General features: G+C 39.2%; 1 protein-coding gene across 1 annotated transcript in view; it reads right to left on the reverse strand.

Moving 5' to 3' along the window:
- Positions 1–148: 148 nt before the first annotated feature.
- The window catches only part of LOC126965126 (uncharacterized), a 30493-nt gene continuing 10831 nt past the window's right edge, over positions 149–19810 (reverse strand). The window contains exons 3-5 of the mRNA XM_050808593.1: positions 7947–8135; positions 4023–4145; positions 149–3444 (exon numbers count right to left, since the gene is read on the reverse strand). Of these exons, the coding sequence (XP_050664550.1) occupies positions 3370–3444; positions 4023–4145; positions 7947–8135 (387 nt within the window). The 3' untranslated portion in view covers positions 149–3369. The remainder of the gene's footprint in view (positions 3445–4022; positions 4146–7946; positions 8136–19810) is intronic.

Consider the following 19810-nt stretch of genomic DNA (forward strand, 5'->3'; position numbering starts at 1 on the left):
TGAGGTCACAAGAATATTTAACACAGTTTGGCGCGAAAATGCGAGATCCAAATTCAAATGTCATATTAATGTTTTTTTTGTCACAATATTTATGGCTAGACAAAGTTTAATTACGAACTATCTGGAAGGTAGAGAATAAAACAAATAATAAAAAATTACAAATTTATTAATACATTGAAAGCTTTGTTTACTCAATAGAGGCACTTCCGGAAGCTCAAAGCTCTATCGCAACTTTTGTGAATCCTATTAAAAGACAAATATTTGAAACAAGAACTCTAGATTCATCATCCTTGGATAAAACATGATAAACTAATACTTTTTTTTAAATGACCTAATATTCTTGGTTCGCCTTCGTAATATCTGTAGCGTTCGTCTAAACACAATAATTTTATTTCAACCGATTTTGCTTACGACCGGATTGATAAGTGATCGGATAGCCTGGGACTAGATTATAATTATTAATTTATAGTAATAACAATGACAGTACAATATTGTATATTTCATTAAAAAGAGCGCAAAAAAGAATGCTGGGAGAGTTTTTACGCAGTTTCTTCTCTCTCAGAGAACTATTTGTTTCTGAAGTGGTAGTGTTAGAAGTGACATCAAAAAGAATTCTAAAACATCAATTTTGAGAAAATAAATGCATTTGTGCCTTTATACGTATAGCAGGGCGAGCTATACTCGATACCAAAATTAAGACATTTATTTTGGTCATCGATACAGACCCGCTGTCTTAAGGCGCGGTCATACCTCAATATCCATAAAAATTGGTTTCTTAGAGAGTCGATAATAACTAAACGAAATGAAAATATTCCGACGCAAAAAATACAGTGCACAAAGAAGGACTTAAAGAAAATTTTAACCCAATAGAATATTTATATATAATTTGAAATATCCAATAAAAAATTTCGAAGTTGCTTCCCAAAAATAAACTTTGGAGTCAAAAATCTCCAAATGTTGCAGCTATAACAACATTCAATTTTTAAAGAATTTAATAGAATAAGTACTTTTCAAAAACTTAAACCGAACAATTTTTCAATTTAATAATATGTAAATTTTGAATGAACAAAAGAAAATCAGTAATAAATGCCTATATGCAGCTTAGCAACATGTTCAACACAAATATTGTAGGGTTGGTTGAAGCGTTTACAATCCTTGTCAGTCCGCGCCTTAAGTGGAAATGCTTCAAGTTTTCTTGGTACATGGTATTGAAAAGGGAGTGGTTTCGACTGAGCACTATATCTGTCCCCACAGGACCATATAGGAACACAGCTACTAAAAAGCTTTAAAGTTAAACTCAGCTAAAACAATGTCGGGGTAGTTAAGAGACGTATTACATTTTTTATACAAATTCATGATTTTTGACGCTGTAATTCTCAGCAGCAGTAAGATATTTTAATTATTTGATTATGAATAAAGATTCCATTCTTTCTCTTGTAAGTTGGAGTTACACATTTTCATTTTTCTTTTCATGTAATTTTTCTTTAAATATTTCAAGAACTCAGTTTGCAAGAAAACCCGTCGCCGATGCAACTTTAAAGCTCAGATTCACATTGTTACAGTCAATTCTTATAAAAACTATAATTACTATATGATAAGTTGAATGTTTTACTTGTGTATTGGAGTTCTAGAATATATATGAAAAACTTATGAACTAAAAATAAACTAGAAAAATATTAGTCATTCTTATGCCTAAAAAGTTCTTTAGAAAACATAAGTTATATTAGCTTAAATCTAAAAAATAAATCTCAGATACGAAATTATAAAACAATTAATTGGCCGGAGAGTAGGTACTTAATAGTAAACTGTTATTTAACATAACATAAAATGCGTAAATAAGTAACAGAAACATTTAATAATTGCATTAGAAATACTACATTTATAAAACTATGGTTTTTTACATTAACATTATTACTTATCGGTAAAGGTTAATAAATATTAATATTTCTGTGCGTCATAGAAACTTATCTTATATCTTTAAACGAGCAATTCTTGTATATATATATAATCTGAATCTCGGAAACGGCTCCAACGATTTTCATTAAATTAAGTATGCAGGGGATTTCGGGGGTGATAAATCGATCTAGCTAGGTTCAATTAAAAAAAAATGGTTTTATCCATGTTTGAATGAGAAACAGCTACAATAACATTAGAATACAAAGGTAAATTTCGCCACTATATACATGACTATTATAGCTCAGATGGGACATTGGGTGATCCGGAAAGCAGAAGCTTTCCGGATCACCGGTTCGAATCCAGATGTCCTATTAGTTTTTTTTTGTTCAAGTTTTGTACATTCTTAAAAATCCGAGCAAGGCTCGGTCGTCCGGATATTAAAGTATAAATGGCGGCATGTAAGTCTAGCGCTGAAGTTAAAAGGTATCTTGGGGGGCTTAGAGGGGTGAAGGGGGGTTAGAGCGGTGAAGGGCGAACTTGCTTAGTGCCGATTGGCTCGCCAGTCGTATTCCCTCCCCCGTACCGATACGGCACCCCGGGCACTTCCAGTGTACAGTCACGTTCTGAATTATATTGTTATTGGCTGACATTTTTTAAGTTGTTTATTGTTAAGCTTGAGTTGCACTGTTAAATACACGCACATATACTCACGCACACATACATATTCTATTGTTGAGAATTTTTTGACGACTCTGGCACGTAATTAACTTTGTACAGAATTACTTAACACTTTAATATTAAATAATTTTTCAAAGTATTATTTGCGTTCTCAACAAAACCTGGGTTCCCATACGCTATAAATAAGGGATGAGATGAGCAGGACGTTCAGCTGATGGTAATTGATACGCCCTGCCCATCACAATGCAGTGCTTCTCAGAATTATTGAAAAACCCATAAATTCTGAGCGTCACTACAACTGCGCTCGTCACCTTGAGACATAAGATGTTACGTCTCATTTGCCCAGTAATTTCACTAACTACGGCGCCCTTCAGACCGAAATACAGTAATGCTTACACATTACCGCTTCACGGCAGAAACAGGCGCCGTTGTGGTTCCATAATCTAGCCGGCATCCTGTGCAATGGAGCCTCCCACTGGTACATTCCGCCCTGTGCTAGTTTAATTATTTGTCATTACATTAAAATAATGTCATTAATATTATTATTATACTATTAATTCATTAAAGTTATATTTGTAATGTGTGCGCGACAGTACCCATGCGCAGCTATCCCCTCCACGTTTCGTTCAGCGCTAGATTTACGTTCCGACACTTATAATATTCATGGTAAAGTTGACACAATACAAGATACATCAAATGAAGCAACAAATAAATATAGAGTCTTATTTATCTAAATAAATCATTAAAAATCTTACAAAATGCAATAAACTGTAATATATAAATTATTAATAATTCTTAAAGTCCACGATAAGATCGATTTGCCAGGAACGTGCTTAATAAATAGAGAACTGCCATAACCAATCCCATTATCTGAAATTTAAGAAAAAAAAGCATTATTAGGCAATATTACATAATTTTTAGTACAACCTGTCAACTTGTAGAGGGCGCGTCTCACATGCGAAGGATATCATACCACCGCACGAAATAACACTAAACACAGGCCGTAAGGGCCTTACAAATAAACTTGGTATAAAGTTATACCTGAGAATAAACCAAGAAATTTAATGAGAGTTAAACAAAGCATACAAGATTTTATGACGATACGTCACTCGGACGGTTAGCTCAATTGGGAGAGCACTGGCACGGAACGCCATAGGTCATGGGTTCGAAACCGCATCGTTCATAAAATTTTATTTGTGTATTAATCCTAGAAATGAGGGTTATCACTTTAAAAACATCCAGATGGTGGGGATGATATGTTTATTTGTAGTGTGTTGTAAATTGTTTTGAAACATTATGAAAGTTCAATTTCTAATACTAAAAGTTTCACTTCTATCGGCAGTCTGTAAAACTGCTTATATTTTTAAAATTGCCACGTCACAGAAGTATTAATTACCCACATTAAAGTAGAACCTTGTAGTAAATATTGTAAATAACTGTCGACTTACCGCAGCGGCTAAATACGGCTCAAAATCTCTTCTGTATCCACTGCGCTGGTGATTGACTTCTATCATCAGCGTGAGACCCGCTGCCAGGTAAAGAACGAACGCTAGGCCATGGTAGATCAGTTCCTAAAACATAAAATTATGCCATTATAATATACTTAGAAATAAACTACAACTGCACTCACCACATTGAGACATAAGATGCTAAGTCTCATTTGCCCAGTAATTTCACTAGCTACGGCGCCCTTCACACCGAAACACAGTAATGCTTACACATTACTGCTTCACGGCAGGAATAGGTGCCGTTGTGGTACTAATCTAGCCGGCAGCCGGTGCAAAGGAGCCAAACTGGTAAAAGTACCTAACATAGATTTTTTTAAATCTCCCAGCTAACTTACTGCAGAGTAGGCCCTCGAAGATGATCATTTCATGATACCAAGCGCCTTAACATCTTATGTCTCAAGGTGACGAGCGCAAGAGCAGTGCCGCTCAGAATTTTTTGGTTTTTCAAGAATCCGAAGTGGCACTGCATTTTAATGGGCAGGGCGTATCAATAACCATCAGCTGAACGTCCTGCTCATCTCGTCCCTTTCTGTCATAAAAAAAGGAATTTTTTTCTCTTTTAGTTTATTTAGTAAAGAAGTAAATACACAAAGTTGTCTCTGTGAAATTAGTTTTTCAATTTATTAGAATTATAATTTTGTTTCACTTAATTCAAAATAACACTATTTGTCTAAGTATGTCAAATTAAGCCATTAATAATGTCTTAATTTGAAAATTGTAAAGTAGATGTATATATATATCGGCGAAAATTTAAAAATATTATTATTTTTAAATTTATAAAAACGACACACCTATTATAAAAACGAGAATAATTCAGTTTACGTCGTAACGCTGCCCGTTGAATAAACGAAAGTAATAAAATACTTACTCGTGTAGTTTTCTTTGTAACAACCAATGAGTGATCTTCAGCAAGATAGCAATTGTGATGTCAACAGTAATGACGTCACACCTTTTAAAAAAACAATACAGAGGTTCTTTCCTCGTCATCAGAAATGGGATAGGACCTGATCAACTGCGACCAACCAACATCCAGCAGAAGGGACCGTTGGTAGATAACAATACGCCATTGGAAGCAGGGTCACAAGGACTGCAAGCATACCCATATTATGGAAATCAGATGGGAGGGATACCAAGTCCTTTCTTGATGAAAATGATGGACATTTTCATAAAGAAATGACTTGGTGACAATGCAGAAAATTTCGGTGCACTTATGTGCTTTATCTACCGAAGCGAAGATAAAGGATTCTAGTCTACTTAATTAGACTGGAACGAGTGCGCTGCAGTACTGGTGAACAGTTGACCGTATTAGCGGAAAACGAATTACCCACTCACAGAGATCCTATTGCACAACACACCCAGCCCATTCCATCAATCATATGAGAAAGGCTGTCACTGCAGCCACACTAAGACTCAGTGTGAAGATAATCAGAGTAAAGGGAAGTACCTCTATTCAATAATTAAAAAAAAAACCAGACGAATATTTTTTATAAATCCACGAGGGAGTCCTACGAGAAAAGTGCCTGAAACGTGGTAGCTCTGGCGGTGGTAGCTCAGGCTAACAACGTCATACATTTGTGATAACCACGTTTGCTTGATGTATCCATCAGAGATACCGTTGGGACGCCTTGTGGAATCGTGAGTAGACTCGTAGACGCCACAGATCCGTATGAATATCAGGAGAGTGGTACCTCTGAGCTAATCATGTCATAAACTTGGATAACCTCGGACCCATGATGTATCCATAAGAGAACCATGGAGATACCGTTGGGAAGCCTTGTACAATTGTGATTAGACACGTACACACCACAGATCCATACGAGTGTCTGGAGCGTGTTACCTCTGACCTACTCACGTTTCACACTTGTGTTAGCCACGGACTCTTGATGGATACACAATGTGAACAGTTTTATTCTATAATTCAAAACATCCTGATGGAAACCTTTTATTAATCTACGAGAACTCTACGAGACCCTCCGACAACTCTACGAGACCCTCCGAGAACTCTACGAGATCCTCCGAGAACTCTACGAGACCCTCCGAGAACTCTACGAGACCCTCCCAAAAACTCTACGAGACCCCCGAGAACACTGCGAGACCCTACGAGAACTCTTCGAGAACCTTCGAAAAGCCTCATAATACTTTATATTTTTGCAGTTCAACGAGAACTCTGCGAGACCCTCCGAGAACTCTACGAGACCCTCCGAAAACTCTACGAGAATCCCGCGAGAACACTACAAGACCCTCCGAAAACTCTTGGGAACCTCCGAAAAGCCTCATAAAACTTTTTATTTTTGCAGTTCAACGAGAACTCTACGAGAACGTATGAGAATCCTCAGTTATAATTATAGCATTTGTGTTTATATAACTACAACAAAGGAACTCAAGTTGATAACAGATGCACTACTCAGAAAAACTTTCTATACTTGCAGGTCAACAAGAACCTACGAGAATCTGCGAGATTCCCGAATCCTCTACGAGAACCTCCGAATCCTCTACAAGAATCTCCGAGAACTCTGCGAGAATCTCCGAGAACTCTGCGGGAACCTCCGAAACCTCTACGAGAACCTCCGAATCCTCTACGAGAATCTCCGAGAACTCTGCGAAAAACTACCAATCCTCTACGAGAATCTTCGAGAACTCTACGAGAACCTTCGACAACCTACAGTTACAATAACAGTCGATAAGAACTAACGAGAATCTATAAGAAGCCACCACAACTTACAAATACCAACCAGGCTGGTGCAGAGCGCGCACCGCCTGTCAGAATGGCCGTATCGGCGCAAATAGTACAACACACCTATTATAAAAACGAGAATAATTCAGTTTGACTAATTTTAGTTAAAATTAGTTCATTAGTTTATTGTGATGTGAAATTATTGTAAAAACAACACGAATTGAAAACATGTGGATTAGCACGTGCGCCAGTTCCTATAAATACAGCCGCACGGTGGACACTTGAGTCAGTCGTGCTCGGGCTGTCGTACGGTACGGACCTCTCTGGGACGTCGCAACGCTGCCCGTTGAATAAACGAAAGTAATAAAATACTTACTCGTGTAGTTTTCTTTGGAAGAACCAATGAGTGATCTTCAGCAAGATAGCAATTGTGATGTCAACAGTAATGACGTCACACCTTTTAAAAAACAATACAGAGGTTCTTTCCTCGTCATATATAATGGCCCATTCTATATATTTACATCTACTATACAATTTTAGTACAATATGTATAATTTTACTAAGATTGTTAAGCATTTTATACAAACTCATCAGATAATTTAAATAACTTGCTGACAATGATTCAGTTGGATGTTCGACTACTGAACTGATTCCGAGCCATAAAAACCAACAACGTCCAATTTAATGCTTTGTATATCCGAGAAAAGTATTCGCCATCGTTATTCATAGCCTCATTAAGTGGATGTATCCAGTATCTTCTGTGTCGTATATTTAAAACAGAGTAATGGCTTCTTAATAACAAATAAGCAATAATTTTCTTACAACGATACCACAGACACGTCTATTTACAATAAAAAAAATCACGACGAACTGGTTACCCTACTAACGATAGTAAAACGCTCTTTTTCGCAACGCCGCAACGCAAACTGCCGATTTCAGCGGCGCGGTGCTCAACGCGGTTATGTTTTTCGGCCCTTACTAGACAACCGATGAAAATAGGCCAGGAATATTAGTTTAGTGTGCGTGACAAGCGCATTTATACCCGTGTTTTATATGATTTTTGTTAGTGTGCGTGAATTGCTCAAAATAGAAGTTAGTTGTCATAGTCTATCTAGACGTATAAATGATCTAGGTCTTCCACATAACATTCACACAAAATTGATCTTAAAGTCTCATCAGTATATACTTACATAGATTGTTTTGGATATCATCGAGGCTGTTGTAAATGATATAAGACAGGAGAGCAATAGGCAGAATGTTCCGATGAGGAAGGCGACTGATACAAGAAGGAAGAACAGTTCAGGCTTCTGTCCATTGTAGCGCGTGTAGCCCGGTTCTAAGTAATACCCGACGACGCCAACACAAGCCGCGCCCAGCAGCTGAAAAATAACAGGAACACTTATAGTCTAAACACATAATCGGATTTGGTACGGGCGAACCTTTAGACGCGCTCTAGTAACGGATCATATTCGATGGTTTGTCGCATTGTTCCTTCCGTCCGAACCTTCCGATGGTCCGGCCGTCCGTGCGACCATTTGTATAAGCTAGTAGCATCATTTCAGCCGGAAAACGTCCACTGATGGAGAAATGCCTCCCCCAAAGATCGCCATGACGATCGGTCCTTCGCTGCCCATATACAACCTATTCGGGCGATCATCGATCCATCTTGTGTGGGGCCTACCAACACTGCGTCTTCCAGTACGTGGTCGCCATTTGAAGACTTAACTTCCCCAACGGCTCTCTGTCCGTCGAGCTATGTCCCTGCCCACTGCCACTTCAGTTTCGAAACCACCTGCGCTATGTCGGTGACTTTAGTCTTGGACAAACAATGATTAGTTAGCTTATCCACGTTAAACATTAAACGTTACAATTGCTTTAAGATCTATTAAAGATTTGTGATTTAATTACTGTACGGTCAACAGCATGTCGACTGTACATCACGTTTCGCGTATCAGCGTTTACGTCGCCTCGCGTTATTTCCTAAGTAATATTGTAACCAGTTCGCGACAAGCCGCCGATCGATTCGCGTGCTCATTACCATACCAACATTTTACCATTTTATCATATAGCATAAGTTAAGGTTTCAATATACCATTTGAGCCTAACTTGTGTTTTACTCTGTACGGAACCAAACCACCGTACATTGTGGTCCTTCGGCCTTTTGTTAACCAGTGACAAATTTTTTTTTTTAACCATTCCAAGGACATTGTGGTCCTTCGGCCTTTTGTTAACCAGTGACAAATTTTTTTTTTAACCATTCCAAGGACATTGTGGTCCTTCGGCCTTTTGTTAACCAGTGACAAATTTTTTTTTTTTAACCATTCCAAGGACATTGTGGTCCTTCGGCCTTTTGTTAACCAGTGACCAGAATTTTTTTTAACCATTCCAAGGACATTGTGGTCCTTCGGCCTTTTGTTAACCAGTGACCAGAATTTTTTTTAACCATTCCAAGGACATTGTGGTCCTTCGGCCTTTTGTTAACCAGTGACCAGAATTTTTTTAACCATTTCGAGGACACAAAAACATTGTGATCCATCGTTCTATTAACCAGTACCATTAGTTAACCATTTTAACCAAAATTCGTCGCGTGTGTAGTGAACCAAATTAGTGTTGACCAAAGTGCTTGTGTGTGGAGTGTAACCAGTTCACCAGATCGGCGATACTACCAGCGACTACCAACGGGGAGACTGCTGAGGACACACCAGGTCACCACGTACCAGTCTTCAAGTAAGATCTTTCCTTTTTATCACTCACCACTCTTTACCACTCTCTTTTGACCCGTAACCATGGAGGCTCTATTAACCACCCAAAACCAGATTATGTCCGCGATTAACACGCAGTGTGTTAATTTCAAGAAGGACGGGCCAGAACGAAAGACACCCGCCTATATTGAAAAACGTCTCAACGCTTTAGACTCGTACTGGAGTGAATTCCAGACCAACCATACTAGGCTTTGTGCTGAGTTTGAAGACCCTAACCATCGCTACTTCGCGGAAAACCATTACCAGCGGACGAAAGATTTTTACCAGGAAGTTAGGAATATGATTTCTAATTACGTAACCAGCGATCCCAGCAAACCATTACTGAGACCTGCTACACCATTATCGCAGGGCTCAGATAGGCGCGATATTTTCTCTCCCGCTCAGGAGGGTCCCTCTTTTAGCTTCCCTGCACCAAAGCTATCGAACCAGGGCAACTCCAGTAGGGTCGAAGAAATGCTGCGAAAGCAGAAGAGCAACTTCAAGGCGCTATCCCGTACCATAGAGGCTGTCGACCTTGAAAGCTGCTCCGACCGCTGGGAGTTCGAAGATATTTTACGAACTATCCAATCAAGATGGTCGGTCATCGATTCTCTTCACTGGGACATCGACAGCGAAGGGCTGCTCGACAACGAAGAGTATGAGACAGCATTCGCTGAGATGGAGAAGAAATACAACACCATGAAGAAGGCAGTGAACAGACAGATGTGGTCGTCATCTTACAGGGAACGTTCAACCCCACAAATGGACATTCCCACCTTCAGCGGAAACTACCAAGATTGGATATGTTTTAAAGATTTATTCTCCGAAACAATTCACCATAATAAATCTTTACCAAATGCGCAGAAAATGCAATTCTTGAAAAGTAAGCTCCGTGGCGAGGCTGAAAAATTAGTTCACCATTTACGCATCAATTCTGAAAACTACGAAGTATGCTGGGACATATTAAACCAACGTTACCATAATACTAGGTTAATATTTAATTCTCACATACAATTGTTACTAACCATGCCTACGATTCAACATCAATCTGCAGCGGTCATCAAAAGGTTACATGACACCACCAACGAGTGTCTTAACTCTATAAAAGCAATGGGCATCGACATTTCCAACTGGGACCCATTGATCGTCTATATTTTGTGCCAAAAGTTAGATACTGAAACCCATAATGATTACATTGTGTCGCTTAAGAATCCAAAAGAATTGCCTACTTTGTTAGATTTTTTGAAATTTTTAGAAATTAAATTTACTTCGTTAGAAAGCTCTCGTCGTAAGCAGGACTTCAACAAATCAAATTCATCCCAGGTACACCAAAACCAATACCAAAAACCATGGGCTGAAAAGCATACCAATAACCATTTACATAATTTTATGAACAGAAATTTTAAACCAAGACCAGCTGTAATAAACCACGTCAATACGAAACCAGTACATATTGCGCCACAACGGAAATGCATACTCTGTAAAACGTGTTGCCATGAATTGTTTAAATGCAAACAATTTCTAGAATCCGCACCGCTGAATCGACTTAAGGTCATTGAATCCAACAAATTATGTAAAAACTGTTTAATTAACCATTATGACAAGGAATGTTCTTCGGAAAAAACTTGCCGTTTTTGTAACCAGCAGCATAATACTCTTCTGCATAATGCTCTTGTCACTTTTGCACCATCTACTTCTAGAAATACCGAGATCGAAAATTCTCCTAGAAGATCCAATATATGCGTTACCAATGCCCCACAAGAAACCATGCCCAAATTATTAGCAACAGCTAAAGTTAATATTATGTCTATGGATGGCTGTCACCATACCATGCGAGCCCTCATAGACCCGTGCGCGGAGTCATCTCTCATTACAGAGAATGCCGCTCAACTTTTAGGCCTACCCAGGATTAAGCGCCACTGTGTGGTGGTCGGAGTAGGCGCAAAAGCCAACAATAGTAAGGGAGTCGCACAGCTTTCAGTGTCATCTCTTCATAATAATTTCACATTTAAAACGGAAGCCTATGTGATGAAGCATGTCGTCGGGAATTTACCACACGAAACATTAGAAAAACCAGCTTGGCCGTATTTACAAAAGTTACCACTCGCAGATCCAGAGTTTTATAAAAGTAGACCAATAGATTTAATTTTAAGCGTTGAAGTTTACGAATTAATTATTTTACCAGGTTTAATTCGTAATGGCACATCACTACCAATCGCGCAAAATACCAAGCTCGGTTGGATTCTTAGTGGTACCATAAAACCAAACCAAACATATTGCAACGTCGTCATGGTCGACTTGCAGGATATACAGCGGTTCTGGGAGATTGAAGATATCTCAGACAACTCTGTAAATATTACGGATGAAGATAACCATTGCCTTCATCATTATCAACAGCATACTACGCGCAAACCAGACGGACGTTATGTTGTACGGTTACCATTAAAACCAGAGATTACCGAAAAATTGGGTGAGTCTAAAACCAAAGCCGTAGCCCAATTTCGGCAATTAGAACGCAGATTTTGTAAAAATAAAATTATCGAACAGAACTACAAACAATTTATCCATGAATATATTAATTTAAACCATATGAAGAAATGTAATAGTAATCCGATACTTCAGTGCTATTTACCTCACCATTGTGTAATCAGAACGGATTCCACGACGACTGCCACGCGAGTTGTTTTTAATGCCTCAGCGAAAACTTCGACTGGACTTTCGTTGAATGACCTTATGTACTCTGGACCAAATTTACAAGAGGATTTGTTTACTCTCATATTAAAGTGGAGGCAGTACCAAATAGCCTTCACAGCCGATATAGAGAAGATGTTCAGATTTATAGATGTCCATGATGATGACCAGCCGCTCCAGAAGATCGTGTGGAGGGACTCTGAAAAGCAACCATTAGAAGAATACCAACTTACCACTGTCACATACGGCACCAAGGCCGCACCATTCCTAGCCATGATGACATTGAAACGTCTGGCTAAGGATGAAGGTCACCGTTACCCAGAAGCAGCAGAAGTTCTGGCTACCAGGCTCTACATGGATGACCTCCTCCATGGACATCATGACCTCCAGTCTGCAAGGAGGCTGATTTCCGACCTCATAAATCTCCTTAAGTTAGGTGGATTCAATCTAAGGAAGTGGTCGTCAAATCAACCAGATGTACTACCAGATAACCAGTTACCATGCGAAGACCAAGCATATGTTTTTAAATACCAGGAATCAACCAAGGCATTAGGACTTAAGTGGCATCCCGACGAAGATTATTTCACTTTTCAATTGAATTCCGAACCAGTCAGTAAACTCACCAAAAGAAGTTTACTCTCGAATATATCGAAGATATTTGATCCGCTTGGATGGCTTTCACCAGTTACCACCAAGTTGAAACTACTCTTCCAGGAAGTATGGCTCTTAAATCTTCTGTGGGACGACGAATTACCAGCTGACATCAACACAAAATGGAAAACCATAGAGGCTGACATCACGAAAATTAGCCATATTACCATACCAAGGTGGTTGCAGTCTTCTAAGAACGACACCATTGAATTACATGGGTTTTGTGATTCATCACAAAATGCCTACGCTTGTGTTGTATACTGCAGAGTCAACAATATTACCAGCAACCAGTCTTCTGTAGTATTAGTAGCTTCGAAGTCTCGTCTCGTACCTGTAAAGAAAAATGTATCGTTACCTAGATTAGAGTTATGTGCAGCGGTTCTACTTACCAAGGTCATGAAGATCACCTGTAAATGCCTATCAGATTACAACATCAAAATCTACGGTTGGTCTGATTCGACAGCTGTGTTAGGCTGGCTCAACGGCGACCCATGTAAATGGAAACCATTCGTCGCGAATAGGGTGAAGCAGGTCATTGACATTATACCATCGAGTAGCTGGCATTATGTGTCAACAAAGGACAACCCAGCTGACTGCGCAAGTAGAGGCATTACCACAGAACAGCTGATTAACCATTCCATGTGGTGGATAGGTCCCCACTGGCTAAGATCGTTTGAAGAGTCCAAATTAACCAATAAATTATATACAACCTGCGAAGAGCTTAAAAAACCATTATTAAATATAAATGTAAACACAATTAAATATCAAAACAAGGTTATAGATAGTATAATTAGCAGATACAGCGATTTTACGCGAGCTTCAAGAGTGCTTGCGTGGGTGTTACGTTTTACACCTAAGTCATTTAATACTAATAAAACAAACTACTTAACTATATTAGAAATAAGAAAAGCTAAAAACTTAATTATAAGGCATATACAACAAGTAGAATTTTTAGAAGATATACAATATATTAAAAACCATAACCAACCTAACCCTAAGAGTAAATTATTAAAATTGAAACCATTTATTGATAACCAGGGGCTCTTGAGGGTTGGGGGGCGATTGACCAACGCCAAAATAGAAGATAGTATGAAACATCCGTGTATTTTACCACATAACCATTTGCTTACTGACATGATTATTGACCACGCGCATAAGATGACCTTTCATGGGGGTCCCCGGTTAACCCTTGCTTGGCTGCGTCAAGAATATTGGATCCTGGGAGGAAACAATGCTGTAAAGAAGAGGCTACGGAGATGTGTGCTATGTAGAAGGCACGACCCCCTGAAACACGACCAGTTGATGGGAGACTTACCACCTGCAAGAATCAACAGGACCCGCCCCTTTTACCATTTGGGGGTTGATTTTACTGGTTTTGTTGACGTCAAGTCTGCGAAGGGTAGATCAGTGAGATGTACCAAAGGATATGTCGCCGTCTTCGTGTGTATGGCGACCAAGGCTGTACATTTGGAGTTGGTCTCTGATCTCACCGCCTCAGCATTTTTGGCAGCCCTCAGAAGACTTGCGGCCAGGAGAGGATCGCCCGGTCACATTTACAGTGACAACGGGACGAACTTTATAAAAGCAAATAGAGTTTTGCAAGAGGAGATTGTTAACTTGAAAACCATATTGAATGCCCAGTTTTATGCAGAAATAGCTGAAATGTCGATAGAATGGCACTTCAACGCACCATCTTGGCCAAGCGCAGGCGGTCTCTGGGAGGCTGCAGTGAAGAGCTTGAAATACCACCTGAAGCGAGTAATAGGAGAACAAAAACTCACCTACGAGGAGTTCTCTACTCTTCTAGCTCAGCTAGAAGGATGCCTTAACTCCAGACCTCTGTGCCCGCTGAGTGAAGACGTCGAAGACTTAGATTGTTTGACCCCTTCTCATTTTCTGTCCAGTGGACCAACATTGACCATTGTTGAGTCAGAACACGACTTACGAACCAGATGGCAGTTAGTGCAGAAGATTTACCAAGATGTGTGGAAGAGATGGAGAGCGGAGTACCTCACACAGTTGAACGCTAGGTCCAAGTGGCGACGTTCACAACCAAATTTAAATGTTGGCGGCATTGTAATTATACACGATGCTAACCTGCCACCGGGTAAATGGGCTCTCGGTCGAATCGTGCAGCTACATCCGGGGCAAGATGGGCTAGTTCGAGTAGTCTCTGTTAAAACCAAAAATGGCATTATGAAGCGACCAGTAGTCAAACTATCTCTTTTACCTATTAACCACTCCAACGACGAAGACAGTAACCAAATTCATGAAACCACTGACCATAACCAGCCGAAACACCAGTCGAACGACGATTTACCAAAACCAAAGCGACGAGCTAGAAGAGGAATTGTTAATTTATTTACCATGGCACTTATGTTGTTTACCTTTTTATTTTCACCAGCCACGTGTGCATACAACGCTATAAACTTCAACGACAGTCAAAGTTTATATTTAGATAAAATATCAACCATGCGACTAGTTCAGGACGAATGGAAACTAGTTGTATACTACGATTTAAAACCATATTGGCAAGGCAGTAAATTGTTATCCAAATATATTGATCATATGGAATATATTTGCAAGGAATCGTCAGTCAGAAACCATTGTGAATCTATTTTAATACAATTACAGCACAGTTATACAGAGTTATCGCATTACAATAACATTCTGTCGACGCAGCAGTTCCCACGCGGGCACGCGCGGCGCAGGCGCGGCCTTATCAACGCTGTGGGTAATGTTGCACACGCGCTGTTCGGTGTACTCGATGACCAATTCGCTAAGCAGTATATTCAGGACATCGATTTAATTAGGGAAAACCAAAACCATCTTGCTGCTCTATGGAAAAACCAGACTTCCGTAATAGAAGCAGAATATAATGTATTGAAGAGGATGCAAGGCTCAATTGACAAACAATATAAAATATTTACTCATTACCTTAACCAGTTAAAGAACGCTACCAATGATGTCAAGAGTCAATTGAAAGACGTGGAAAACAATAATGAATTTTTATTATGCGCTATGGCAGCTAACAGCTTGGAGTCGAATTTGAAGAATGTGCAGGATGTTCTTTTAGATACTGTTTCGGAGGTGTACTTTGGGAAGTTCAACATACATCTTTTGAAACCCGACCAGCTTCTAGAAGAATTAAATATTATTTCCGGAAGATTGTCCAACGATTTAAGTTTACCAATAGAGAACACGCATACAGAATTAACCAAAATGTACCATTTACTCAAGGTCAGAGCGAAAATGCTAAATGACTATTTTATTTTTGAAATTAGAATACCATTAGTGAGTAGAGACCATTACCAAGTATATAAAATTTATCCTGTACCAAGACGGAACGGCAAAACCACGGTCACCCTAGTTCCAGTTTCGGATTACATTGCGATCAACTTACGAAGAGACTCATTTATGACCATATCACACTTAGAATTAAATAATTGTCTTCATTTAGATACTGAGACACAACTTTGTCCTTTGGAAAAACCAATTTCTCATATGAGTCATGATGACGTCATGTGCTCCAAAGACCAGGAGACGAAGCAGTGCAGAACCAAAACTGCCAAATGTCTAGATTGGTGGTCTCAGCTAAGCGAGGTCAATACATACTTTTTCTTTTGCTGCGACTCGTATCCAGTACGTATCATCTGTGGAGAGCAAATGTTTTCCAATCATCTTAATAATAGCGGCATTATTAGGTTGGGTCCAGATTGTGTTCTGAAAGGACAAGACATTACCATTTATGCTCGGAGGCTTCAGAACAATACATTAACCATACAGACGGATATACCAGCTATAGACATTCACCCCATCAACCACATCTTTAACCAGAATAAGACGTTCGTGTCGCTGATTTCGGAGCCAGCATCAGTGATGGGTGGTTACGATCAGGAGCTAGATGATATAGGCGCAAAAATAAAACAAATGAATTCAGAGAGTGGTCTAAAGGGTGGTATATCTTATCACGACGTTCACCACTACGTCGCGATATACGTGGTGGCGGGTGTGCTGGTGGCCGGGGCCGCCGCGTACGCCGTGCGGCGGTGGTGCCCGCGCCGCAGCCGACGCCAGGACTCCAGCGCGCCGCCCGCGCCGGCAGCCGCTGGCGCAGGGCCAGCCGCGTCGCACCCGCCGCGCCCTGAGCCGCGGGGTCTGACGAACGCAGCGTTTGTGTATAGTGTTAGTGACCAGTGTGTAAGTGTAGTTAACCACGGGCAATCTAGTGCTAGTAAAAATAGTGATAAGTGTAGTGATGAAGTGAAAGACCAATCCACTTCTCCTGTAGTGCATAGGCATAATTTTAGTGATTACTGTGGCTAGAGACATTAAGGTTACCATTAGATAATGCAAATTTGTTTATCACCTTGTCTCACGTCACTCGCTAACCATAACCATTTCTTTTTTGTACCATCTTCACCACCACTCTTTCTTCTCTCGCGGTGGCAGCATGTACGGTCAACAGCATGTCGACTGTACATCACGTTTCGCGTATCAGCGTTTACGTCGCCTCGCGTTATTTCCTAAGTAATATTGTAACCAGTTCGCGACAAGCCGCCGATCGATTCGCGTGCTCATTACCATACCAACATTTTACCATTTTATCATATAGCATAAGTTAAGGTTTCAATATACCATTTGAGCCTAACTTGTGTTTTACTCTGTACGGAACCAAACCACCGTACAATTACATTAATCAAATTAGAATATCATCCCCACCATATGGATGTGTGGCGTTCCACCACAGTGCGGTTTTCAAGGAGCTTTCTTCAAATTATAAACAAGCTGTGGAATGAAAAGCTTCCTTGTGCGGTGTTTCCGGGACGATAAAACATGGGTACCTTCAAAAAAAGCACGTACCGCTTCCTTTAAGACCGGCAACGCTTCTGTGATTCCTCTGGTGTTAAAAGAGAATATGGGCGGCGGTGATCACTTAACATCAGGTGACCCGTACGGTCGGGATAACCTCAATAATGATGCAAGACGTGATAACCTCCATCCAGGGGAATGAGAATAAAGACTACAATCAAGAACCACGGATTTCAGCGCTTGGCCATCCCAAGAAATCCTCATAATAGCGCATAATTGAAACCATTTTTATATAAAGCTATATATATATATATTTACAAAAAATAATTATTTATGTACAGAATATGAGAAGAAAATTCATTTTTTCTTAAGATTTCTATTTTTTATAGACAGTGCGAAAAAAAAACACCAAAATAGCCCTAACTTTTACAGCTAATAGTTCAATCTAGATAAATATTGTTCGAAAATTTATTAATTGTATACCAATACTATTTAACATGACATAGTTTTGTTATAAGGAAGAAGATAGAAATAAAACTATGGCGATCTTGTGCGAGAGAGGTAACCTAGCTCCGCTCGATTCCTCAAGGCCATTGGCTCGGTCCATAGCCTTTTAGCTCAAACATATAAAAAAAATAGCTGCCATTATTCTTGAGACGAAAATTAACAGAGTTTACGCCCGCATAAATAATACGTTTTGCGTAAAATCGAGTTTAGTGTAAAACGGTGGCTGCTCAATGCCAGAGGATAACGAAAATAGACATCGAATGAAGTCATGGCCTCTGTTTGCACTAACACTTAATATAAAATATGCTTATCGCAGGTACATAGATGATAAAATGTGAATTAGTGTATAGTCTATAAGGGCTATAAAACGAAATCTACACAAATATACATGTCGGTGAGCTTTTGTATGATTTAAAAGGCATTTATTTTCTCAAAATTGATTCCTTTAGAATTCTTTTTGATAACATTTCTAATATACTAGACACTACTACCGCTTCGGAAACAAATGGCGCTCTGAGAGAGTAAAAGCGGCTCAAGAAACTCTCCCAGCATTCATTTATGCTTTTATTTTTAATAAATACAATATTGCACTGTCAGTGCTATTGCTATAAAATAATCATAATCCGGCTGACGGATCACTTAGATATTCAGCTGTGGAGTAGTAGGACTTACGACAGTGGCATTTTTTAAAAAAACATTTAAATTAATTATAGATAATGCCTGAACAGTGGCTGGGACTTTATTATAAAAGTGTATACATTTACCCTTAAAGATATTATGTATCTTATGAAGCCTACTAGAATTAGCGACAACATACAAGTTAATTGCTCGACAACTAAACAGAGGAAAATATAAAAATCAATAAAGTACTTGTAAAGTATAAAAAGAACCCTTTTATATCATTGAGTTTATCTTCTGTCCATGTATCCGTCGAGGCTTCATCGAGGTATTATGTTTCCCATAGATAAACATTGTGCCATCCAAAAGATGCCAGACATCCCATAGATAAAGTGCTGCCTGACGATTAATCAATTGACGAGAGATAGAGAAGAAAAGGAAAGATGCTTAGATTATTAATACGTCTAGATAGAGTCTCTTACTGTTAGACAACCGATGAAATCAGGCCAGGAATATTAGTTTACACTAGCGATTTGTATGACACTGTGTGCGTGAATTGCACAAAATAGAGGTTAGTTCTAAACACAATGTTTTTCGACGTCTTCACAGCTGTTATAGTCTACCTAGACGTATAAATTATCTTAGGAAAAATAGTTAATAGTTTTACCATAAACACGCCAATAATGTATTTCCACGCCCCATTTCAATAAATTGTTTTTTAAATAAGTAACTTTATACAGTCAACCCAAGAAGTGAAAAACAAGAATACACCTATTATTGGCCCATACTTTAGAACTTATCTAAGAAGTATGAGACTTATTTGCTTTGTCGAAGGTAACTTGTAGGCTTAGATTATGTATACGTCGAGATTGACAATGACAGCTGTTAAAACGTCGAAAAATATAGCCTAGCCTCTATTTTGAGCAATTTACGCACACTAACACAAAGTGTCATACAAATCGTGATTGTAAGACGTTGCTTGCCACGCACACTTAACTAATACTCCTGGCCTGTTTCTATCGGTTTTTGTAACA

This window comes from Leptidea sinapis, chromosome 6 (genome assembly GCF_905404315.1).
Source record: "Leptidea sinapis chromosome 6, ilLepSina1.1, whole genome shotgun sequence".
In the NCBI taxonomy this organism is placed as follows: Eukaryota; Metazoa; Arthropoda; class Insecta; order Lepidoptera; family Pieridae; genus Leptidea; species Leptidea sinapis.